The sequence below is a fragment of the Phasianus colchicus genome, chromosome Z (assembly GCF_987193195.1).
Source record: "Phasianus colchicus chromosome Z, bPhaCol1.hap1.1, whole genome shotgun sequence".
Classification (NCBI taxonomy): domain Eukaryota; kingdom Metazoa; phylum Chordata; class Aves; order Galliformes; family Phasianidae; genus Phasianus; species Phasianus colchicus.
Genome location: NC_143476.1, coordinates 46,386,361 through 46,411,352, shown reverse-complemented (window position 1 = coordinate 46,411,352; position 24,992 = coordinate 46,386,361). Strand labels below are relative to the sequence as shown.

The 24,992-nt window shown below is 54.4% G+C and overlaps 1 protein-coding gene across 2 annotated transcripts; it reads right to left on the bottom strand.

Moving 5' to 3' along the window:
* Positions 1-345: 345 nt before the first annotated feature.
* LOC149912942 (adenylate cyclase type 10-like) lies at positions 346-23,940 on the bottom strand. Of its 2 annotated transcripts, none has more exons than XM_090131785.1 (23): positions 23,772-23,940; positions 12,551-12,655; positions 12,421-12,459; positions 11,802-11,945; positions 11,008-11,213; positions 10,660-10,753; positions 10,414-10,502; positions 9,716-9,907; positions 9,390-9,511; positions 8,712-8,788; positions 8,268-8,454; positions 7,274-7,326; positions 6,914-7,067; positions 6,046-6,238; positions 5,679-5,765; positions 5,065-5,348; positions 4,526-4,659; positions 3,742-3,864; positions 2,888-3,142; positions 2,107-2,642; positions 1,778-1,885; positions 1,433-1,611; positions 346-1,008 (listed from the first exon to the last, which is right to left on the bottom strand). In XM_090131785.1, exons 2-23 carry the CDS (start codon positions 12,567-12,569, stop codon positions 822-824), a joined length of 3,462 nt encoding a protein of 1,153 aa, XP_089987911.1. In that variant the 5' UTR covers positions 12,570-12,655; positions 23,772-23,940; the 3' UTR covers positions 346-821. The 2 variants fall into 2 exon arrangements, with proteins under 2 accessions (XP_089987911.1, XP_089987910.1); XM_090131784.1 differs by lacking the exon at positions 23,772-23,940 and adding an exon at positions 12,907-13,173.
* Positions 23,941-24,992: the final 1,052 nt, after the last annotated feature.

Below are 24,992 nucleotides of genomic sequence, written 5' to 3'. Positions count from 1 at the left end.
GTCATGGCTGTTACTCGGACACAGCTCTTCACAATCTATCCACTTCCTAACATAGAGGGCAATTCCACTGATCAAAGACAGACCCCAGGTATAAGCGTGGCTACTCTTCATCACTCTTGCTTCTCTGTAGTGTGAGCTCAAATGCTATCTCACTGGCAAAATCCCAGAGATGTATTTAAATGAATTTCAGAGGATGCTTTTCTATTCTGAAAGGCAAACCCACTCATAGCTTGGCTTTTCCTGAGTGACAAAACCTGTGTTTAGAAAGACATATTTTTTCTAGAAAGCACATGAAAATTAGATGTTTTTACATTTTCCAGATCTCAAGAATGGACATAACGAACATAAGGAAGCAAACATTTTATTAAGATAGAGTAGGTAAAGGAGAGCTGTTGTCCAGTGTGAGAGTTTGCAGACGCGTCGTAGCTCTCAGTGGTTGTTTGGTGGTCTTTTTGATGGAGGCTGATGTCTTCCTCACTGTGTGCTCTTTGACGTGGGTCCGGTTGGAGGACACTTGGCTGGCTTTGGCTGGTTGTCTTACTGGCTACGACTTCTTCCTCCAATCTGTTGCTTCCTTGTTAATGTGTGTTCTTCTGCCCTAGCCAGCTGTCTTGCACTCCATTGCAGACATTGGGTAGTTGTTACTTGGTAGATGTTACTTGGAGAAACAGGAGGCCCGCTGTGTGCACTAACTGTCCAAGTCTGTAGTAAAGCATCTGTTATCGGCAGCCAAAAGCTGGATTGGCAAGGTCAGATCTGTAGCTGCCGATCCAGCACCCCATGAAGGCACACAGCTTTTAACTTCACTTGTTTTCCTTAATTCAAGAGTTGTCCAATGTTGTCCAGTCTGCTGCCTGGTAGGAGTGCATCTTCCTGTTCGTGTTAGCCTTCATGAGTGCTGCCAGGCGGGAGAACCTCCGTCCAGCAGATGTGCTCTCCTGGCTGTAGAGGTCCTCGAGCAAGGAGAGGCACCTGCTCTGCTGAAGCAGCCTGGCTTGCTTCTTCCTCCTGCCACACAAGAGAAACCGTTGGGCCCAGAGGCATGGCTGTGGAGCACTGAGTCAGACAGGGCAAGGGAAAGCGGGGTGGCAGGGCTGGACGGCTACACTGCTGGAGGAAGGGAGCTGATGCCAGGAGGGCAGCCGGGATGAAGGGGGCAAAGGAAGAAGTGCTGCTGGCACTGTGGCTCCAGAGGTGCATCCCTCAGCACAAGCTGCTTTTTACCCAAAGGTGTGCATTCTTCTCCCATGCTGCGCACAGGAGACAGCGTGAGGCTGCACCATCCGTGGCTCTACCCACACATCACACCTGAACGCCTCAGTCCTGTTAAGGCTTGGCAATGGGCTGAAACCTGGGCAGGCCTGGGCCTGGATGCGTGGGATCAGGTACAAAATGGCTCTTCCTCTCCCGTGTTGTCCCTTCTGCTGCTTACCGAGCCTCCTGTGGAAGGGAGGACGCTCTGCCTGTGGCCTGAGGAGCCCGCTGCAACCTTTCCCACAGAGACTTGACAAAGGCCCCGGCACGGGTCTGTGGGAACTGCTTTTCCAGCAGGCTTAGCGCCTGCCTGCTCATTTTCCTGGCCAGCTTCACACATCCCATGTTGCTGCAGACCTGCACAGGAAGAGGGAGGCATGCAGATGTAGAGGACTTGCCCAAGTCCTGCAGACTCTGCAGAAATGGACAGGGGACAGGCTGTGGCAGGAATATTCCCTTCCAGCAGGGAAAGCATCTGGCTGCATGCCTCCGGACACCCTTCCGCTTTTTCCTGCTTCTTTACCTCTCCTTTGAGGCTGAAGAAAGTGGCCTCCTCAAAGCGGTCGATGGCATACCCTTTTTTCTCTAGGGAGCTCCTCAGGACCTCTGCTTCGTTCAGCTTCATGATGGCCTTCAAACAAGCAACACAAACAGCAGGTGAGCATTGGTGCAGAGCCCCTGGCCAGCCCCATCCTTCCCTGTTGCCTCCTGCAGCATCTGCTGTAGCAGGGCCCGTGTTCCTCTCGGTCATGCCTGCCCTAACACAATCCTGTGGGCTCAGAGCAAGGGAGAGGAAGCCCTCAGCCCTCCTCCATGCTAATGCAGCTCGTGCTGGCAAGCAGGGTAACTCACCATGGAGCTGTTGGAGACGTGCAGGTAGGCAGCTGCAGATTCCAGCAGGTAGTAGAAGGCTTGGGAATCACTGCTCACTGCCGCGTAGTGGCGAGCCAGGGGCACAAGCACCGCTTCGGCGATGGCTTCACACTGGCAGGACCACTGGCCACTGTCCTTGGCCTGCAGTGTTGTCTGCTTGCCCTCTGCCAGAATCCCCTCTGCAGGGAGGGTCCTAGCCCTCCGCAGGTGTTCTCCAGCAACTACCAAGGCCTCCCAGCTGCTCCAGTTGTCCTTCTCAGCAGAGCCCTGGCAGCTCCTCTGCTCCTGGGGGCTGGAGATGCCAAAGCGGTGGAAGGCCACAAAGTCCCCTCCATGGCACCTCTGGCATTTGTGTGCGTGCCTCTCCAGGAAGGCGGCACACTCACGGTGAATGTTTATCTTCTGCCTTGTGGGCCACAGCTCATACGTTGCCTCCCACAGCAGTGGGTTGCAGAAGGCCAGGATTTCAGACTGCCGCTGCATGGTCTCCCTGCTCACAGAGGACCTCTCCACCCCTGCAAGGCAAGGAGTGCTGGCCTCAGACAAAGCTGGGGCCAGACCTCAAGGCTGCCCCAGCTGGGACAAAGGCAACACTTTGGCGTGTGCTGCTGCTGCCTGAGCCCGGCCTGTGCTCTGCCCACAAGCACAGTGGCAGAGGCTCTTGCAACAGCCAGTGAGAACTTCCCTCTGCATGAAGCTAGGTGAGCAAGGCCCTGTGGAGTCACAGTGCTCCTGGGCCCATGCTGCAGCCATCACTTACCGCTTCCTGACTGCCCAGAGGTGGGCAGCCTCTTTGTAGCACCTCGCTTGTCTTCTGGCTTCTCGATGTTCTCCAGTCGCTTCAGGATGTTGTCCTCCACCAGCATGTCCAGCAGTGAATTAATCTCATGCATTTTGCTACTGGGAACAATGTGAGCCAGCTGCTGGGTGGTAAACACCGGCCCTATGATGGCTGCAAACTTCAGAATCATCTGCTTCTTCAGACTGATCCGATCCAGCTCAGCCAGCATAATCTCTGTCAAGAAGAAGCAACACGTCTCTGTCTTGCCTGTCCCTGAGCTGAGGTTGGAGAAGCCGGACAGTTTCTCCAGAGGAAATGGGAAAGACTTTGGCCTCCTTTCTGCAGGATGGAACCTGCTGGGCAACCAGAGCCCAGGGTCAGTATCGTCAAGATGGCTCTGCTCCTCTCACAGTCACAGGCCACGGGAGTCAGGGGAAGCAGAGACACTCAGACAATGATGCAGAGGGCACGACCCAGCAGGTATGTGTGTCCCACCGTGCGACCTACTTGATCTGCTCTGGGTTCATGCCCAGCAGTGCACACAGGAGCACAGAACATTCTCGCCAGCCCAGAGCTGGACTCGGAGTTCCCCCACCCATGATGTGCAGCTCACTGTTCGGCTCAAAGCTGGTCTATTGCCCACAGGGGAAAACCACAGCCCGTAAGAGCGCAGGACTCTTCCTGCTTGGGCTGCAGTCACCTTCCTGGCAGAGCCCCGAGGCTGAGAGGGCAGCCCTGCAGCACGCAGGTGCCCAGCCTCTCCCTTACCTGCACCCCAGGAAAGGAAGCTGGGGCACAGCCACAAACCGGACAGGAGCCGCTCCGCTCCTCACCTTTCAAGGCCACTGGCAGCATGGGGTTCTCCAGGCTCACATCTGGTCTGAGGGTACAGATCCTTTCGCTGTCATTCCCGGTACCCGAGCTCGAGGCAGCTGTGACAGCGGGTGATGCCTTGGCTGCAGAAGATGGGAAGAGCAGGGGAAACATGAATAAGGTGCTACAAGTCGTACCTGTCATGGTCAGGCGCATTGCCTGGCCTACACAGAACAGGGCCAGCAAGCAGGGCATGCCAGTTGATTCCCACTGCAAGCTTTCATTTGCACTGCCCCCCCAGCTCTCTTCTGTCTTCACACCAGCTTCAGACCAAATGCCCTTCAGTCAAAACTTCTGGGCTTCTCAGATGGAGAATGAATGTTGCGCAACAGAATGCGGTGGTGATGCTGCCTTCAACAGCACTACCTCCAGAGTCAGGGAAGTTGCCACTGATGCTCCAGAAGGCAAAGCCCGTGCAGGCTGCCCCTAAGCAATGGTGCTCTGCTTGGCATTGCTCTTGCAGTGGCATTCCCACCGTGCTCTTCAGTTCCCAAGGCCCTTGTGAGGACTTGAGGTTTTGAAGCAGTTTCCCACTCCCCCAGATGGGCTTTGCTCTCACAGGAGCTGAGCTGATGGTTGTCACGGGAGCAGCAAGGTGTGCAGCAGCCCACACCTCTGCCATGGCAAGTTCTGCCCTGCTGCAGGGTCAGCCTCTGCCCAGAGTTACTGGGGAGACACAGGGCACGGCTGTGCAGGAGAGGATGCGCCACAGCGAACAGCGGATTGGCAACAAAGGGTGCTTACCAATCAAGTTCTGCCAGTTGTCCTGCCCTTCATCTGGCCTCCTGGTGTGCAACAAGAGCATGTTGTTGCATTGCAGGTAGCGCAGCAGTTCCTCACAGTAAGATGGGATGCCAGAGCTTCTCTGGATCAGGAACCTGGGCAGGAGCACAACCAACACCAAGGAAGTAAGGTGCAGCACAGTTTGGATGGGTGGTGAGTCACTCAGACCTCGCAGGCTGACCAGCCTCTTCAACATGGAGAAACCTGGCTTCTGGAAGGGGCTTGTGTGTCTGGCCCCTCCCAGATGTACAGCGTTCCTGGGAATCCATCAGGAAAGGCTGATGGACAATGCCCAAAGCACAGAACAGCAAACCACGGCAACAGCGAAGGGCTGACACCATCCAGACTCTGCTGCTCGTGGCAGTTGCCCATTCTTAGCTCACACCTGCTATGGCCAGGCTTAAGGAAAGACCCATCAACTCCTTTTTAACAGGGTGATTCCCAGCTGTGGTCAGCGTAAGTGCAACCCCTACGGAAGAGCTCCCCAGACTTGGGCTTACCTTGCTAGCTCCCTGGGGATGCTGCTCACTCCAAGGTCCTGGCAGGCTTTCTGCACCACAGCTGAAGCTTTCAGCCCTTCCAGACGAACGCAAGTGGTTCTCTCGGATGTTGTTCTGTCAGCGGCAGCTTTGAAAATGCTCTCTGTTCTGTCCTTGACTGGAGCTAAGCTCATGACCATGAAGACCATGACACTTTGGAGCATTGGCCACATGATAGACCAGGACACAGGGTCGAGGAAGTGGGCGTTGTCGATGAAAAATATGCCAAATTTCCCTCCAAGCACCTAAAAAACAGGTGGTTCTGAGTGGAATCCAGTGGATTCTTGAGCGTCTTCCAGGGAGGACACATAGCCTTTCTCGCTCTCACGACAAGGGGATATTCAGAAGCCTCTCCTCAGCCACCTCCCTCTCCAGGAGTTTACCAACTTTGTTGTGCGAGACTGTAAAGTCTCCTCTAACATCAGTTTCACGGCAGAAGGAGAGAACTTTGCCGGGCAGAGTTTCTGGAGGGCTGTGACCCAGGCAAATCGTCCCCTCAGGCAGCTCCAGCGTGGAGCCTGCACCCGGCACGATTGTTTGCCTCCTGTGAGGCCGGGGGAAGGAGACCTGCTCACCTTCTGTAGCATTTGCGTACAAGTCAGGTGGAACGCACTGGCCCGTTCAGTGGAACACATCTTGGAAACTTTGTCCGTGATGGGAAACTGTCCAGGAAAGACAGAGAGGAACATTGCTGCAGGTCTGGGCACACCTATCTCCCAGAGCAAGACTGCAGAGCAAAATGCCTCTGCTTTTGCATGTGGCCAGCACCAGCCCCCCTTCAATGGCATTTCCAGGGTGCTGAACAAAACACGGGGGGGGGGGAGAGGGGGAGGCACGTGCATGGCACAGGAGCACCCCATGCACAGGGGCACAGGAATCAGACAGCACTGAGCTGAGCCACTCCCAGCAGAGCATCCAAGCAAGACGGCCTCTCACTCTCACCTTAACTGAGAAAACACTGTTTAGCAGGCAATAGCTGCTCTCTTCTATTGTGTCTTGGAATATGGTCTGCAGAGCGCGCTGCCTCTCACTGGAAGTTTTAGCGTCCTGGAGACCCAGCGCCCTGGCCACGAGCAGACAGATGCCAGAGAAGGGCTGCTTCACATTGTCCTCTGTCAGTTCCACAGTGATGACCCTGCGGTGCAAAAGCAGAAGACACTGAGATCCAGAATTGCCTCCTGGTAGCGCAAGCTTGCCCAGACAGCAGTGCTCAGTGGTTGAGCCGCCTTGTTCTTTCTGCAGAGGAAAGTGGGACTCTTCAGCCACACATCTCCAAGTGCTTCCTGGAGAGGACCAAGCTTTCCCCTCATCGTACAAGAAAGAGTCCCGAGGGGCGGCTGCAGGCCAATCACTGGGGGGGCTGACCGCGGCCCCTGCACCTCCACAGCCCCAGCCCAGGTCACACACTGCATGCCATGCAGAGGCCCTCATTGGGTAAAGAAGGAAGGCCTCAGCAGGCGGCAGGTCTACGTCTGCCGTCCGGCCTGCAGCAGGGCTCTTCTGCCCCAGTGCTCCTTCTGGAAAACAGAGGGCAAGCAGTGCTTCTGAGACGGGCCACCTTGCTTCCTCTCAGCTCCACAGCTGAAGCTCTTTCCACCTCTTTGTGCTTGGCCCAGGGACAAAGGAGAAAAGCAGTGGCTCTCAAAGCCAGCTTGGACTCTCCGAGAAAGCGGGTGCTGCTTGGGAAGGTTTGCAGTAGGCTTTTTTGGGAGGCTGCAGCGCAAGGGCTGGCACCCGAACTGCAGTGTTCCACAAACACCAGGGGATGGGCAGGGGAGGGGTGCCAAAGCGACAGCTCCAAAGTGCTTACCTGTGCTTAGCAGCCCGGTCTAAAACGGCCAGCTTGGCAAGTAAGTGGCTCTTTCCAGAGCCTGGAATGCCCACGAATGCCACGGTGTGTGGTTCTTCCAAAACATCATAGGCCTCCAAGCAGCAGTCAAAGATTTCGATCTCCGCCTCCCGACCTGTGCAGACCCACAAGAGAATCAGCTGCTGCAGCGTGCTGAAAAGCGGGGAGCCCCTCCAGTTCTCTCCCCTACCCCGCAGCAGACAGGGAGGGAGCGAGGAAGCGGCTGCGTGGGGCTCAGCTGCGTGTCAGGGCAGCACACAGCACAGCCCCTGGCACTGGGCAAAGGGAAGCAACTGGGCTTCACATGAGTTCTTCACCTACCCAGCAGGGGACCATAGCGTGACCTCTCCTTGGCAAGGCCCATGTCATATTGGCTAGAAGGGGGAGAAAACAAAAGTCACTTACTTAGTCAGAAACCGCTGCATGCAGAGCCTGCTGTGGAAGGGTGGAGACCCCCCTCTCGAGCAGCATGTTACCCAGAGCACGTTCCCCTGGCCAACGCTCAAGGTGACACACTAGGACAAGTCTCAAGCATAAAGAAATCCAGCAGCCACGGCAGGACAGCCGAAGCTAACAAAAGTCCCTTGCCGGAGGCAACAACCAAAGAAATCCAAGATGAGGAAAGAAGCCAGGCTACGATGCTGGCTGGCTGGCTGACTGCTTTGCTAGCCTGGACAAGCAAAACAAGCCTCTTGGAAAGGAGGACCTGTGTCTCTTAGTGGCTTGGGATGCCCAAGCTGCTGGCACCTTTGGCTCAAGTCTTGTAGTGGTTTCCAAGAGACAGTAGCATTCATGTTCAAAAGGCCCTCCAATGAGGAGGTCAAAGCTGGGCCCAGAGGAACAGCAGAGGACTGAGCAGGAAGGCAGGAGGAGGCAGAGCATGCCAGCAGCCCACCTTTCCCCAGTGGAACACGACTGACCCAAAGCTTCCTGCTGGGAAGCAGATGGGGAAAAAACCCCACCCCATGCAGCAGAATGACCGCTGGCTTAGTCTTACACGTGGTGGAACAAAGTACAACAGTGCAAGCTCAGAGGAAAGCTGCTCGGACAAAGCCCACAAGGCTAGCCTGTGCCTCCAAAGACAGGCTAGCCTTCCCCATCCCAGTGCCATCACTTCCACTCTCTTAGCAGCAAGAAACACAAGGGCAGAGAAGCAGAAAGCAGACCCACACTAGGGCCTCCGATCTTCTCAGCCACAGGCAAGGGAGGTCTGTGGGAGACCAGCCTGGTCTCGCTGCAGAACTCCTCTCTGTTGGCCAAGGTTGCACCCTTGAGGCCCCTCTCCCCTCGCTTGCACAGCTCAGAGAACACTTACTGCTCAGTGATCCCCAGGTATTGATAGATGGTGACGGGATCGGTAACACCTTTCATGTCTCTCTTTGGCAACTCTTTGAAGCAGTAGCTGGGCAGGCGAGAGGCTGCATACGTCTCTGCGTCACAGGACACCATCCCTGGGTAGGCCATCATCATGCGGGCGGCTAAATTCACCTTAAAGCCAAGGACTGCCACAGAGAAAGCATACGTCAGCGCAGTTGGGAAACCTTCAAGGCCAAGGGCAACCTCCCCTCCCAGGCACAAGCCAACCCAACTGCCGGGTAAGCGAACCCAAAGGGAACCGCACGTCTCTGAGCCCATCCTCCTGCCTCAAGGCCCCAACGGGCTGCAGTGTGTCCTTGCCTCAGCCCATCCGCCTTGTCCAGACCAACGTGCTGAAGCAGACCCATGCCAGCCTCACATTCCTAAGACAAAGGAGCCTTACCTGTGTGTTCAAACCTCTCGGGATGGCCAGTGAGGCCGCAGAACGTCATCCCGCTGCTGACCCCGACAGAAGCTCGCCTGGCACACAGAAAGAGTGATGTGCATTCAGCAGCAGCCCTGCTGCAGTCCCACTCGCCCTGTTCCATCCCTTCCCACCTCTCCCCTCCTCGGCACCGGGATCACACAATCCAGCACGGGTCGTGAGGACTTAGAGAGCTTGGGGTGCAAAACGCCCCGGTGGCAAGGGATGTAGGTAGGGCACATGCAAAACCATTTGGACCCTTCCCCCGAGGCCTGATGGCTGCAACCTGCGTCAGGTCACAGACTCTTCTCCTTAGCAAGGAGGCAAGCAAGTGCTGCCTGCACACCACCCACAGTGGCAGTGACTGGAGGTCACTGGAGGGACTGGGCTCAGGCCTTGTTCCTGGCCCCATTGCCCAGAAGAGCCTGCCTCTGGCACTGAGGAGCTCTGTGCCCTGGTGAGGGCTCGCTCCAGCACAGTGACTGGCAGGCAGCACTTGGGGGCTGTGCCTGGCTGCCGTGGGCTAACCTGCCACCTCTGAGATGCTGCCTCCTTCCAGCCAGGGGCAAAGCAGGACAAGCCAGGGGGCATGTCTCTTGCTCATCAGTCCCCTCGTGCCATCCCAGGCAGCACACACACCCCATCACATGCACTCACTGGAGTTTTCTCAGCTCCGTGGAGGCCTTGTGGAGGATCTGCATAGCACATTCCAAGGCGTGGGTGCTCTCACAGGCCAACTTTTCTCCAGGAAATCCAAACACGCAGAGGAAGGTGCAGCCCTGCAAAGAAGAGGTGCAGTACGCCGTGCTTTACAATACTGGTGGCCAGCAGCTGATGCATTCTGCCACAGGCACCAGGGAGACCAGTGGAACTTCAGGTCAGCCCACAACCACAGATCCCAGCAGCAGGCAGAGCTGCTTCTCATTCCCCTGCTGCCAAACAGACAGAGCATCCCGGGGATAGGATGGCTATCATGCACTCACTTTGTCAAACAGAAGAGTTTTGTTGATTTCACCCTTGTGAGGGTTGATGATTTCTGAAATCATACTGCTGCTATCACTGAGGCTGCTGCTGAGCTCCACTGTGCTGATCTTGTCAGCAAACTGCAGCTGGACAAAAAGGCTGGTGACCGGCCGTAGCTCAGAGCACAGCTCCAGTGGCACGTCCTGATAAAGCTGCAAGAGAAGAGCACAACAGCTTTGCCAGCCTGCTCTCCCGGGGCTTCTCTGGGCCCACAACAGACACCAAGGGACAGCAGGCGTGCTGGCAACGCCAGGTACTACTGGAGGATGGCAAAGTCCTCCCAGGTACCGAGTCCTGGCACAAAGCTACTCTGGCAACACTCTGTCCTGTGACACGTGCGGGCACAAGGGGAGGCTCTTTGCCATCCTTAGGCACCTGAGCGGGATCTTGTCCCCCTTGCTCCCTCCCCCATGCCTGTGCAACCTCCAAAACAACAGCCATGCAGAAGACAGGCAAGGCCGCCTCCCACCACCCCTGTCTCTCAGAGGAGCAGCACAAACGGACAGCTTCCGGGCACGTCTGGCCCCAGCAGCCCTGGCATCTCTTTTCCTCAGGCTCCCGCCTCAGACTGCACTTTCTTTTGGCTGCCTGTTCTCCCGAGAGCTCCACACCATCTCCTGCCCTCCCTACACGCAGCCGCCAGCAGTAGTGGCCGTACCTTCTGGAGAACAGCTGTTGATATGTGCTTCTCCAGCCTCGCTTCCACTTCAGGATTACCAGAGCTCATAAGAACCGGTCTTCGGAGGCCTAGGGAAAGGAAACGCAGGCCGTCACTGGCACGGTAGGATGCAGGGGCTTGGGAAGCTGCACACAGCAAAGGAAAGGTTCTCCTGCACTTGCTCCCGCTCCTGTCTGAAGCAGGCAGGAGCCACCTTTCCAGCCAGTCACAGGACAAGCAACTCACCCATCCCTTCCAAATGCCAGTCCCCTCTGTATAAGTTCAGCTGGTCTACAGCATATTGGTAGTCTTCGTGAGCTAAGTGACTCATTCCCACAACCTGAAGACACACAGGAGGAAAGGAATGCCACTGGCCTCCCTGGAAGCCCCAGGGCACTCGGCCTGCCCCTCCACTCTCTCTTCCCAGAGAAGGGCAAGCCCACCTCCCTGGACTTTCAGCTGAGGTGCAAGGCCAACAGCTTCAGCTCTCTGCCTACGCTTATGGTTAGGGCAGTAGTCACGTTCAGCCTCTCAGCCGCCTCCCCACCCAGGTGCGGGTCTTCCAAAGGGCTCGAGGCCACACCATTCACCCACCTTCATGGCCCGACTGCCAGCAATAGACTTGACCCTGATTCTTTGCTGCTCACACAGCTCCCAGCAGGTCTGTGACAGCACAATTTCATAGGCAGCCGAAAGGTTTTGGGCCTCGATAACTTCATCCAGGGCCTGGCTGCAGATGAAGAAGTAGTGACGATCCCCGCCTCTGACGGATATGAAGGAGAGAATCCCGGCGGAGATCCCTGGGGGGAGAGAGAGACCAGCAGCGTTAACACAGGGAACCTTTGGAACTCGGTGGCCTCCAGCTGCACAGAAGCTCAGCGGACGCCCAGCCTGGAGACAGGCACCAGGGAGGGGAAGGGCCTCGTGCATCCTTCTCAGGGCCATACCGACACAGGTCCCAGAAACGGGCGTCTAAAGAGGGGCAAACAAAGTCAACACTGACAGTGCGTTGGCACTGCCGGGCGTCTGAGCCAGCAGCCTACAGGCTAGCCCAGCAGAGCAGCAGCTTTGAGCAGCGTCTGCTCTGTTTACGTGAAGGCAGGTTGCCTTATCCAAGGGGCAGGCGAGACAGGGGCACGTCTAGGGACCGGGTGTGGGATCTACCTCCCAGTGGGGTCAGACGCTGGGGCCCCCACAGACGGAGCGGGCTGTGCTCTGGGACCCTCACTGGGAGCGACGGGCCTGTGCTACAGCTGACGCGAGGCAGGCAGGGAAGGAGCCCTGACATCCCCTGCCCTCGCTACCTCCTGCTTGCCCTGCAAATGCTGGCAGGGGAGGCTATCCCTCGGCTCTGGAGAGTACCGGGGCTGACCCATCTGTGCCCGTACCTATCTTCAGGTGGAGCTTGAGACCCATGTGTGTGTCATGAGTGCCGTACTTCTCCTGGATTTTCCTGGAGCACTGCAGTGCCAGGTTGATGGCCGTAGGCAGGTGAGGCTGTGCTGCTCTCCACAGCACCAGCACAGCATCCCCTGGGGAAAGGCAAGGGAAGGTGAAGGCTCTCCCGAGGGCTGACTCTCCCCGAGTTGCGCCCAGCCGCAGGGACAGCAGCAAACAGCTGGCCAGTGTGCCGAGGAAGATGGGACCGTGGGAGGGCATCATCCTGAAGGACCTCCGGGGCAGCCTGGCCTCAGGGACCCCTCCCATCTGCCGGGCCAGCTACAGCGACCTCCAGGGCAGCAGAGCAAGAGGGTGGGTGGTGGGGGGCAGCAGTGAGGCCGCCACCCCCCACCGCCCCGCCAGTGCCCCTCAGCACTCAAAGACAGGGCTCCCTCCCCCCCACCGCTTCTCCCATGTCTCAGCGCTCCTGTAGAAGCCCTGCTCAAAGCTGGAGACAAAGCAGTTCCCCTTTGCTCTCCACAAATAGCAGGGTGGAATCCAGGAGGCTCCCACGGGAGACGCTGCGCATCAGCAGGACGCTGACTCTGCCTCCTCCTAAGGACACACCTGCAAACTTCAGGATGTCTCCTCCAAAAGCCAGCACCTCTGCAGACAGATAGAGGGAAAAGCAGAGTTAATGGGACGCCTTCTTCCAGGAGCCTTGGGGATGCCCGACAGCCAGCAGCACGGCTCTTACCCTCCAGAATGTCACCCATGTAGGCGTTGAGGACATGCGCCAGCTCCTCAGCTCCTCTCTCTGGTCCACTCTGCTGGATACACTTCTCTGCCAAGGCAGTGAAACCTGCCGGAAGGACACCCACAGATCAGGACGCGTCTGCATGCACCTGCAGCTCCCCCCTTCCCCAGCCCCGGCTCAGCGCTCGTCACAGCCATGGCTGACGGCCCGGGAGAAGCCGCCCGCTCTTTGGGCAGCACGGCAGGAGGCCTGCGCAGTGACGACAAGATGGCCAGCCTGTCTTGGGGCAGGGCTCCCGAGGGCCTGGAGCGTCCCAAGGGCTCGTGTCTGCGGGGGCTCCGCCGTGCCCAGCCCACCTGAGACATCCGCCAGGAGCAGCACTCCCTCAAGCATCTTGGGGTAACCAATGTCCTCCATGAACTCCTTACGGAGAAGGAGATTGGGAAGGAACACCGCCTTCTTCCCCAGATCTGAGTAGTAGCACTTCCTCTCCCAAGCAGAAGCCATTGTCAGCGCCCTGTGGTACCCGGGGTACCTCAGAACAAGACGACCCTGTCCCGCTGCAAGGGAGGAGGACGCGACGCCCACCGCTCAGGCGGCAAAGTGAGCCCAGGGCCGCTGACGGTCGGCTGGCCCTCTGCTGCGGTGACATCACAATCACCGGGCAGTGATGTCATCGCCAACCTCACAAAGAGCTGCCCTCCGGCAGCGCAGTGGGCTGCCAGCACTGTGCTCCGTAGCCCGCAGAGCAGCCTCCGCCGTGACCCAGGCTTCCCCCTTGACGCCGAGCCACGGCCTCCCAGGCCTCCCTTACTCGAGGACAGCGTCCAAGGCAGGCCGGGCCTGGTGCCGAAAGAGCAGCCGCTTCCCCCAGCAGGGAGCGGCCCAGGGCCGTTCCCAGGACTCCGAGAGGCCTCAGGCACCCGGAGCCGGGCCCCGGTCCCCCGACGGCAGCTGGCTGAGCAATGGAAGGGCAGGCATGGCACGCACGCAGGCTGCTTGTGCTGGTTGTGGCTGGGTGGACTTCCTTCTCTTTGCGGTGGCTCTTCCGGTGCTGCGTTTTGCGGTTCTGATGAACCATCATCCCGACTGGGGGCTGGGCTCGTGCCCGGTGCGTGCAGCCGGTAGGCGCGCAGTCGGAGTCCACGCTGAGGTCTGTTTTAATTCTGCACAGAATCAGGTGCTTGGCAGTCCTTTGCAAAGCCAGCTCCCAAACAGAAGCGTGGCTGTTCACACACAGCTGTAGACAGAACTGTTTCTCTCTGCAGTTTTTAATTGCTTGCTCCATTTCAGGGTTGCGGGGAGAGCAATGGGTACTGTAAGCCTCGCTTGAGGATTCAAGAATTTCTCTGGTTGTGTAGTGATGCAGACACTGCACAATTACAGGCAGGAAAAGGAAAACTCTGGAGCTCGAGGCGATAGCTGATTGCCATTATCCTTGCACGCTTTCCTATGTAGTTCTTTTAACCTTATGCATCGGATGAAGTAGGCATTCTGCAGCTGTACTCCTCATCCGAGGCTGAACAACATCATTTTTGTAGTCGCTGCTCAACTCGAAAGATAAGGAGAGCTCCCCTTACAGAATGACTGCTGCTGGACCTCCAGCATCAACCCTGTGCCTAAGGAAACTTCCAGAATAAAGGTTTTAAAAAAGGTTTTGATTTCATACTTCATGTGCTCGCGTTTTCAGAAATCTATTGCTTACAGGTTGATTTTAACCTAGTGGGGAGAAAGTCATTTTCTAAAACATTTTCCACGTTTGCTTTTCTTAGACGTTGCCTACACCTGTTTGTGCTTCCAACCACAACTCAGGCAGCCTTAGTTGTTCACTAAGAGGTAACTTCCATTCCCAAGACGCAGTATGCATTTTCTCCTCAGTTCTGCCTGCTGTTTTTCCCTTGCTTTCTCACTACCTCTGGTGCCTTCACAAAGGACCTGTGGTTTCATTCTGTTGGGCATGAAGAAAGGTGTTAAAAAAAAAAACCCTTCTTACTGCTTAACTCTTCAGGGCGGTCAGAGTACTGGAGAGGATTCTCCTAGACATCAGTTTGAATAAACAGATGTACAAAAGTGCCCTCCTGTGTTTCCTTTCCGTCTGCTACGAGAGTCTTTAAAAACGCTTAAGAAATTTCTCATGGCACACAGAGTGTTAACACTGTATTCTTAAGTCTAAGCACGCACACAAATATCAACAGTTGGAATCAGAAAGAACACAGAGATGTTCTGAAAATATGTTCAGGAAGCAGGCTTGTATGCCGCTATCACATTTTGCACTGCAAAACAAGGTGTTCAAGTAGTTGTAGGGTTTGTTGGTCACTTGTCCTTCATTGTACCACTCAGCACTCCTACTTTTGTATCTCACTTGGACTATAAGGCAAGAGAACATCAGCAGAAGAGAGCAACAAATCTAAACAGGTGTAGAACTCCCACTTTTCACATTTTCTGAAGCATTTGGTCCATTTTCTGAAGCAGTAACTGTGAAAACAGCTATAAAGCAAGGTTTTATGTTCAAAGAAAAACCTGAAGAAGTAGTTAGCATGAGCATTTTGCATGCAGGTATCGTCCTTGTTTTGTCAGCTGAATGGCATTACTCTCGTGTGAAAGAATTGCCCTGCTGAAGAAAGGAAGACTTGAGGGTTCAGGTCCTGAAACGCTGCTGCGCTTTGCTATGATTTCTCAGAGGAGGGAGGGTCTACTGCTTTCTATTTTTTTGGATCTGCCAGCATGCAGTACTCTACTTGTGTGCAGAATGGGGCAGCCTGTGTAGCACTATGTACCACTGCTTCTTGTCTTTCTTGTACCATTTTTCACAGAAATGTTTTAGGCAGTCTAATTTAGCCTCTTACTTACTGTTCCCCACACGCACGGAGACAACAAGGATGCATTTCCTTGGCCCTTCTCAGGGGGTACTTTTACTTTATCTCATGACTCTGCGCTCTGCAGCTACCTATATGGGCAGTCTCCAAAAAATAAGAACCCCTCCTATCCCTTCTGCCATGATGGTAAGTTTTCTGATAGCTTGGATTCTTATGACAATTCTCTTCCTATTTGTTTTGTTTTGTTTATGTTTTCTCCTCCTCTAGTATCACGTTTATAAGCGAAGTTCTGCTCCACTTTTTTATAAAGGTCACAGGGTTATCTCTGGACACAAGTCCGTGACAGAGGGACACAGGCCCTGGGAAAAAGGCAAAAAAAGAAAAAAAAAAAAAAAGGAAAAGGAAAAGGAAAAGGTACGGTTTGCCACGGGACCCGGCCGGCTCCGGGCCATGTGCGCTCCGGTAGAGGGGGAAGGGCATAGAGCTGGCAGATAGTTTTAACAAAGAGAAAACACGATGGCAACGATCTGAGGAGGAAGTAATTTACTAAATTAACCAAATCAAACAAAATGAGAGAGGAGAGACAAGAGTAGCCAAAGTACGAGTCAAACCACGATAGTGTGAGAAGCACGTGCTTTTCTCCGCGGTGAGCCGACATGGCCGATCCAGAGGCAGAGGGAGAGGGAGATGCTGAGTCCTGTCCGGAGCTCCACCCCACTTTCTCCTCCTGCCAGGTCCTCTGGGGATGCCGCCCCCTCCCCTCCCCTCCCCTCCCCTCCCGTCCTATTAGGATACTCAAAGTGCCCATAAAAGGCAGTAAAGGGGACCAGAATATTAACTCTTTAACTCCCATTGGTCCACATGATGTTCTGATGTGGAATACTGACAACAAAAAATCACAAAACCTCAACAATAAGCTCTTATTTGCCACCCAGATTACCTCTCCACAGAGGTGTGTTGTCTTCCAGGGGCTTGTGTTATAGACATTAGAGAGGCTTGACCACAGCTCATTAAACTGGAAAACTACTATCCTTTCGTCGTCATTCAGGATGGGTCCTAGGATGCTGTGATGGGGGAATTGAGGAATGCTAAAAGGGACTTTGCATCCCTTGGAAAGATGTTGAAGTGATCAGGGATGCAGGCAGTATTCTCCTCTGTCCTCCCAGCGTGTAGCTGGGACCCAGAAAGAAGGAGGAAAACATGACAGGTAAATGACCAGCTGAGGGATAATGTCTGTATCAAGGCTTTGGGAATTTTGATCTTAGGCAGGCCTTTGAGATACTGGGTGTGTGGGCTTATGAGGATTATGCAGGCTTATGCAGTCCTGCCCCTCTGACTGAGCAAGTGGGGCACATGCGAACAAGCATGCTGTCTGGATTGATTACCAGGGCTTTAGACTAGTTTTGATGGGCGGAGGGGAGTAGGATGTGACAGAGAAGGGCTAGGGGATGTTGTCACTGTTAGAGATAGCAGGGAAAAATCTCTGTGTTCTCCCATAGGATCGTGGGAGGGCTCCTCAGGGAAGGTTTGCCAATATCCCATCCAAAATCTTGCATCTTGCACCTTCTGCTTCCCTAAAGTGCCTGTATACCAATACGTGCAGCATAGGAAATAAACTGGAAGAGCTGGAGTTCTGTGTACAGTCACAGGGCCATGATTTCATTGCAGTCATGGAGACATGGTGGGACAGCTTGCATGACTAGAATGCTGTCATGGAAGGCCATGTTTGGAGACACAGGCTGGGGAAGCAAGGTGGAGGAGTTGCTCTTTATGTGAGAGAGCAACTAGAGTGTATCTAGCTCCACCTGGGGAAGGGTGAAGAACATGTGGAGAGCTTGTGGGTGAGAATTAAGTGGCAGGCTGGTATGGGTGATACTGTTGTGGGGGGGTGTACTACAGGTCACCAGATCAGGAAAATGAAGTTGATGAGGCCTCTACGAGCAGCTGGAAGTAACCTCTGAACCCTGGGCACTGATTCTCATGGGAAACTTTAATCATCCAGGCATCTGTTGGGGAAGCAACATGGCCAGGTACATGCAGTCTAGGTTGTTTCTACAGTGTGTTGAAGATAATTTTCTGACACAGGTGGTAGAGAAGCCAACAAGGCAGGGGATACTTCTGGACCTTGTTCTTAACAACAGGAATGGACTTGTTAGGGATGTGAAGGCTAGGGGTAGCTCGGGATGCAGTGATCTTGTGATGCTTGAGTTCAAGATCTTGAGTGGAAGAAGTAAGGCAAAAAGCAGGATTGTTACCCTGGACTTTTCGATAGACAGCTTAGATCTTTTTTGGGATCTACTTGGAGGTATCTCATGGGCTACAGTGCTAGAAGGTAAGGGAGCCTGTGAGAGCTGGGCAACATTTAAACAGCACTTCTTCCAACCTCAGGATGAATGCAGTAGAAAATCTGGGAAAGGAGGTAGGAGATCTGTGTGGATAAGCAAGGAGCTCATGAATAAGATCTAAGGGAAGAAGAAGGTCTATGAAATGTGGAAAAGGGCCTGTGCTCCTGGCAGGAGTTTAGGAAATGGAGAGTTTCCCTCTGGGTGAGGAGGGGATTGTCCAGAAATGTCTGGGTGGGATCAGAGTGCACAAATCCACGGGCCCTGATTGGATGCATCCATATGTGCTGAGGGAGCTGGCAGACGTTATTGCTGAACCACTGTCTATCATCTTTGAGAGCTCTTGGAGAACAGGAGAGGTGCCTGAAGACTGGAGGATAGTCACGTCACTGCAGTCTTCAAAATGGGCAAGGAGGAGGATCTGGGAGACTACAGGCCAGTGAGTCTCACCTCTCTTCCTGTAAAGGTGATGGAACAGCTTCTTCTGGATACTGTCTCTACGCAACTGGACAAGAAGAAGATTATCAGGTGTAGTCAGCACGGATCACCATGATCGATCAACCTTGTACCCTTCTATGATGGCATCACTGTCTGGGTGGGAAGATGGGAGGAGAGCAGTGGATTTCATCTACCTTGACTTCAGCAGGGCTTTCAATACAGTCTCCCATGAGACATCCTGATAATGAAACTGAGAAAGTGTGGGATAGATGAGTGGATGGTGAGGTGGATTGAAAGCTGGCTGACTGGCTGAGCTCAGAGGGTGGTGATCAGCAGCACAGAGTCTGGTTAGAGACCTGTGACCAGAGTGTTCCCCAAGTATTGATGCTGGGTCTGGTTTTGTTCAGTATCTTCATCAACAACCTTGATGAGGGGATAGTGTCCACCCTCAATAAGTATGCTGATGATACAAAGCTGGGAGGAGTCGCTGACACACCTGAAGTCTGTGCTGCTATTCAGCAGGTCCTGGGCAGGCTGGAGAGATCCAGCTTTGCTCCTGGGAAAGAATAACCACATGTATCAGTACAGACTGGAGGATGACTTGCTGGAAAGGAGCTCTGTGGAGAGGGATCTGAGTGTCCTGGTGGACAACAGGCTGGCAGTGAGCCTGTAGTGTGCAGTGGTGGCCAAGAAGGCCAATGGGATACTGGGGTACATTAAAATGAGTGTGGCCAGCAGGTCAAAGGAGGTGATCCTTCCCCTCTACTCTGGTCCGATCAGGCCTCCCTGGAATTCTGTGTCCTGTTCTGGACTCCCTGGACAGGGGTCTCCTGGAGAGTATCCAGCGGAGGGCCACAAAGATGATAGAGGGTCTGGAGCACCTCTTTATTGAGGAAAGGCTAAGTGACTGAAGTCTGTTCAGCCTTGAGAAAAGAAGACTGAGAGGGGATCTTATTAATACTTATAAATATCTTAAGTGTGGGAGTCAAAGGAATGAGGCCAGACTCTTTTCAGTGATGTGTGGTGATAGGACAAGGGGGAATGCTTACAAACTGAAGTATAGAAAGTTCTGCACAAATATGCGTAAAAACTTCTTCACAGTAAGGGTTGTAGAGCACTGGGACAGGCTGCCCAGAGAGGTTGTGGAGTCTCCTATGGAGATGTTCAAGATCCACCTGGATGCCTACCTGTGCAACCTCACCTAGGAGCCTGCTTTGGCAGGAGGTTTGGACTAGATGTTCTCCAGATGTCCCTTCCAGCCCCTAAATTCTGTAATACTTCATAGTGAAGGTGATGGAGCACTGGAACAGATTGCCCAGGGAGGCTGTGGGTTCTCCTTCTCTGGATATATTCAAGACCCACCCAGTTGCCTACCTGTGCAGCCTGCTGTAGGGAGCCTGTTTTACAGGAGGCTTGGACTAAATGATCTCTAGAGGTCCTTTCCAAGTGCTGCAGTTCTGTGATTCTGTGATTGATTCTGTGATTCTGTGACTCTGACACTGACATGTGTCTTGGAATGCACCAAATGTTGTGTTTACAGGAGATTGTAGACATGTCTCAGAGATATCTACTATGAGTAAGACTCTTCAAGTCAGCTTGTACCACCATTGGAGTTGAAAGCATGGAAGAGATTGGAGCAAATTTGGCCTCCAACCTGCATATTTCCTTATCCAATTGGCTGATCCAGCTGGATTTAATGCCATTAATCCTTATTATACACCCTTCGTAGCCATCGTCTGCTCGAAATTTTAACACAGGTCAGGGTTTTTTTTTTTTTTTTTTTTCGTAGAATCACAAGGTTGGAAACGACCTATAAGATCATCTAGTCCAACCATCTTCACACTGCCACTGCTACCACAAGCTACTAAACCATATCTCGCAGCTCCTCGCCTCTTGAACACTGCCAGAGATGGCGACTCCACCACCTCCCTTGGCAGGCTATTCCAGTGCCTGACCACTCTCTGAGAGAAGAAGTTCTATCTTAAGTCTAACCTAAACCTCTTCTGGTACAACTTGCAGCCATTTCCTCGGGTCCTGTTCGTTGCCTGGGAGAAGATGCCAAACCCCTCTACACCACAACCTCCCTTCAGGAAGTTGTAGAGTGCAATGAGGTCTCCCCTGAGCCTCCTCTTCTCCAAACTAAACAATCCCAGCTCCCTCAGCCACTCCTCAAAAGACTTGTGCTCCAGACCCCTCACCAGTTTAGTTGCCCTTCTCTGGACACGCTCCAGGGCCTCAATGTCTTTCCTGTAGTGAGGGGCCCAAAACTGAACACAATATTCAAGGTGCGGCCTCACCAGTGCTGAGTACAGGGAGATGATCACCTCCCTGCTCCTGCTGGCCACACTATTTCTAATGCAGGCCAGGATGGCGCAGGCCCTTTTGGCCACCTGGGCACACTGTCGGTGCATGTTCAGCCGAGCATCAACCAACACCCCCAGGACCCTTTCCTCTTCCCAATCATCCAGCCACTCATCCCCAAGCCTATAGCGCTGCATGGGGTTGTTGCGGCCAAAATGCAGGACCCGGCACTTGGCCTTGTTGAACCTCATTCCATTCACTTCAGCCCAGCGATCCAGCTTATCTAAGTCCCTTTGAAGGGCCTCCCTACCCTCAGGCAGATCCACACCACCTCCCAGCTTGGTGTCATCTGCAAACTTACTGAGGGTACACTCAATCCCCTTGTCTAGGTCATCAATAAAGATATTAAACAAGATAGGCCCCAGTACCGACCCCTGGGGGACACCACTTGAAACAGGTCGCCAGCTGGACTTCACTCCATTAACCACCACCCGTTGAGCACGGCTCTCCAGCCAGTTTCTTACCCAAAGGAGTGTGTACCTGTCCAGGCCACGGGCAGCCAGTTTCCCCAGAAGAAGCCTGTGAGAGACCGTGTCAAAGGCTTTGCTGAAGTCTAGGTAGCCTTTCCCTCATCTACCAGTCTGGTCACCCAGTCGTAGAAGGAGATGAGGTTGGTCAAGCACGACCTGCCTTTCATGAACCCGTGCTGGCTGGGCCTGATCCCCTGGACACCACGCACATGCCGTGCAATCTCTCCCAAGATGATCTGCTCCATTACTTTCCCCGGTACCGAGGTCAGGCTGACAGGCCTATAGATCCCCGGATCCTCCTTACGGCCCTTCTTGAAGATGGGAGTCACATCAGCAAGCCTCCGATCCTCTGGGACCTCTCCAGTTAACCAGGAGCGCTGACAGATGGTCGAGAGCGGCTCAGCAATCACCCCCGCCAGCTCCCTCAGCACCCGACGGTGTAGGCCATCCGGTCCCATGGACTTGTGACAGTCCAGATGGAGGAGGAGGTCTCTGACTGTCTCCACCTGAATCGCTGGGGGTGCTTTCTGAGTAGCATCCCAGACTTCCAGATCAGGGCGTAAAATGCCCAGAGGATAACTGGTCTGGCTATTAAAGGCAGATGTAAAGAAGGCATTGAGGACCTCAGCCTTCTCCTTGTCCTCAGTGGCCACATTCCCTGCTGCATCACGTAAAGGATGAGAATTATCCTTGGTTCTTCTTTTGCCATTGATATATTTATAAAAGGATTTTTTGTTGTCTTTTACTGCAGTGGCCAATCTGAGTTCAAGTTGGGCTTTTGCCTTCCTAACTTCCTCCCTGCATACCTTAGCTACTTCCTTGTAATCTTCCCAACTAGCCTGTCCCTTCTTCCAGAGGACACAGACTCTCTTTTTCTCCCTGAGTCTCAACAGTAGTTCCCGGCTCATCCACACCGGTCGTCTACCCCTGCGGCTCGCCTTACGGCACTCAGGGACAGCCTGGTCTTGCGCCTTTAAGATCTCCGTCTTGAGGAGCGTCCAGGCTTCCTGGACCTCTTTGCCCTTAAGAAGTGACTCCCAAGGAACCCGTGCTACAAGCGCCCTGAACAGATCAAAGTCCGCCCTCTGGAAGTTCAAGAAAGTAGTTTTGCTGGTCACTCTCTTGACACCTCCAAGAATAGAGAATTCTACAGTTCTATGGTCGCGCTGCCCAAGACGGTCCCCAGCCTTCACTTCTCCCACCAGTCCTTCTCTGTTAGCGAAGATCAGGTCTAGCAGGGCCCCACCCCCGGTAGGCTCTCCTACCAGTTGCATAAGGAAGCTATCCTCCACGCACTCTAAAAACCTCCTGGACTGCTTCCTCTGTGCTGTATTATACTTCCAACATATGTCAGGGAAGTTGAAGTCTCCTGTGAGAACAAGTGCAGGTGATCGCGTGACTTCCGCGAGCTGCTCATAGAAAGCTTCATCCAACTCTTCATCCTGGTTAGGCGGTCTATAGCAGACCCCCACCAAGATGTCACCACTACAGGCCTTCCCCCTGATCCTTACCCATAGACACTCAACTCTGTCCTTACGAAGTCCAAGCTCTTCAACATCAAAACAGTCTTTGATATAAAGGGCCACACCACCACCCTTCTTTCCTCATCTATCCCTTCTGAAGAGCTTGTAACCATCTATCACAGCACTCCAGTCATGGGAGTGGTCCCACCATGTTTCAGTAATAGCAACAAGGTCACAATTCGCCTGACTCACAATCACTTCCAACTCATCCTTCTTGTTGCTCATGCTGCGTGCATTGGTATAGATACCCTTCAGTCGAGTCGTCTGCCTCCCCCCCAGCTTACTCATCGTTCCCTTAGGCTCATCTCTTGCGGGTCCCGTTCCCCCTTCATAGCTAGTTGAAAGCTCTTTCTATAAGCCCCGCTAGCTCTTGCGCTAGTATTCATTGCCCCCTTAGAGATAGGCGGGTTCCACGGACAGACAACAGGCCAGGGGCCGAGTAAACGGCCCCATCATCAAAGAATCCAAAGTTTCTGGCTCGACACCAGCCTCCGAGCCAATTATTCATTGCTCGTATTTTCCAGTCCCGCTCGGTGTCCCTTACTGCCCCCCCTGAAGGTGTAGAGCAGAAGATCACTTCAGCTCCCGCTCCTTGAACTAAACGCCCTAAACCCCTGAAATCTTTTTTCATAGTTCATAGATTTGTCTGAGCGATTTCATCACTGCCCACCTGAACTACGAGCAATGGGAAGTAGTCTGATGACCTAACCAGCTTAGGGAGTTTCCCGGTTATGTCCCTGACCTGAGCCCCAGGAAGGCAGCACACTTCCCAACGGACTGGGTCAGGTCTGCATATGGGGCCCTCCGTTCCTCTGAGGAGGGAGCCACCCTCGCCCTTCCCCTCTTGTTCACACCCACGCTTTATCACAGCATTAGAGAACCACAGAACGGCTTGGGCTGGAGGGGACCTTAAAGGCCGCCGAGCCCGTAAGGCTGCCCCTCTGCTCTGCTCTCGTGGGGCCCCATCCAGAGTACCGCATCCAGCTCCGGGGCCTCAGCACAGGAGGGACATGCAGCTGTCTGAGCAGGCCCAGAGGAGGGCCACGAAGGCGATCAGAGGGCTGCAGCTCCTCCTCTACGAGGACAGGCTGCACTGAGCAAAGACGAGCTGCCTTCAGCCTCGTCTACGAAGGCTGTGCTGAAAGCGCTGCCTCCTGATTATTTCCTGGAGACTGCAAGAGCCACACAGAGCACAGCAACGCTGGCTGACAGAGCAAACACCGTCTTTCAACAGTTAACACCATCAGCCAGGCACTGGCACCAGCACTGACCAAGAGCCTGCACGCTGTGCTTGTAAACATCTGCCCCGGCGGAGGTCCCCGACCGTCACTGACACACTGCTAAACACACCATCCGCCCCTCGCCGCGCTGCGTCCGCCGCCTGCCGCGCACAGACGCTCACTGACACCGACGGCCGGCAACGAGCGCCGCTTCCTCCCCGTCGCGGGCTCCGATTGGCTGAGCCGCAGCGCGCGGGACCGCCGCCGGGAGCCGGCCGTTGGAGCCGCGGCTCTCCTCACGGATCGCCGCTCCCGGAGCCCGGAGCCCGGAGCCCGGAGCCCGGAGTCCGGAGCCCGGATTCCGGAGCCCGGAGCCCAGAGCCCGGAGCCCGGATTCCGGAGCCCGGATTCCGGAGCCCGGAGCCCGGAGTCCGGAGCCCGGGGCCCGGGCCGCCCCTCAGGAGACCGCGGCGGCAGCCGGTGCTGTCCGGGCAGCACCCAGAGGGAAGCCGCGGCACAACGGGAGCGAGTGCTGAGGGCAGCTCCGCCGGAGGTGTGCGGGAGAACGGGACCGGGACAGGGAGAGGAGCCCTGCGCGGCCCCAAGCGTTGGAAATACCGGGTAGTTTATCAGGACGGTACCTCTGATCAAGCGGATTTTATTCGCAGCTGCAATGGCGGGCCTCCTGCAAGCAGCAGAGCACCCAGAAAACAGCGTTACATCTTCTGTGCCCCGTTGCCCGACGCCTGTCTCCTCCCCCGGTTCCTCACTGGCTGCGTACTGCAGGTTCCCAATCTTCCCGGCGCTTCACTACACGTGCAAACACTGCACAAACATAAATCTCCGCTGGCTAAGCGTAAATCTCTAATTAATTAGCTAACTTCCGGCCCTCACTCCACACTCGGTCATTGTTTCTGGATATCTGCTTGTCCTGCCTTGCATAGAGAGGAGCTCAGAAGGAGGACAGGGAGGATCTTGTGCCTGCCTGTCGCATCCCAACCTTCTCACAGAGTGAGACAGTCCGGCCTTGCGTAGGGGCCCTGGCTTCTTTGACGTTTGTTAAATCTGTTTTTCTTTTGCTGGGGGCTTCTTGTCCTAACAGAACAACCCTACAGTATGTTTTCATATCTCTAAGGCTATACCCACGTTGTTTGGAACCTTTCACAACTGTTGCAGTTTTGCAAGAAAGAATTAATCACATAATTCAGCAACTATGTTTCTAAAACATGTTGCCAACGCATACGGTATTTCATACAGTATTTCTACTTTTTA

What these genes read in the sequence shown, in the direction of transcription:
- LOC149912942 (XM_090131784.1), bottom strand. Translation starts at nt 13,057, where the DNA reads ATGGCTTCTGCTTGGGAGAGGAAGTGCTACTACTCAGATCTGGGGAAG. An exon ending in TACCTGGGGATCACTGAGCA is followed by an intron (nt 7,327 to 8,267) that starts GTAAGTGTTCTC and finishes TCCCCCTTCTAG; the next exon opens with CCAATATGACATGGGCCTTG. An exon ending in ACGTCTCCAACAGCTCCATG is followed by an intron (nt 1,886 to 2,106) that starts GTGAGTTACCCT and finishes GCTTGTTTGAAG; the next exon opens with GCCATCATGAAGCTGAACGA.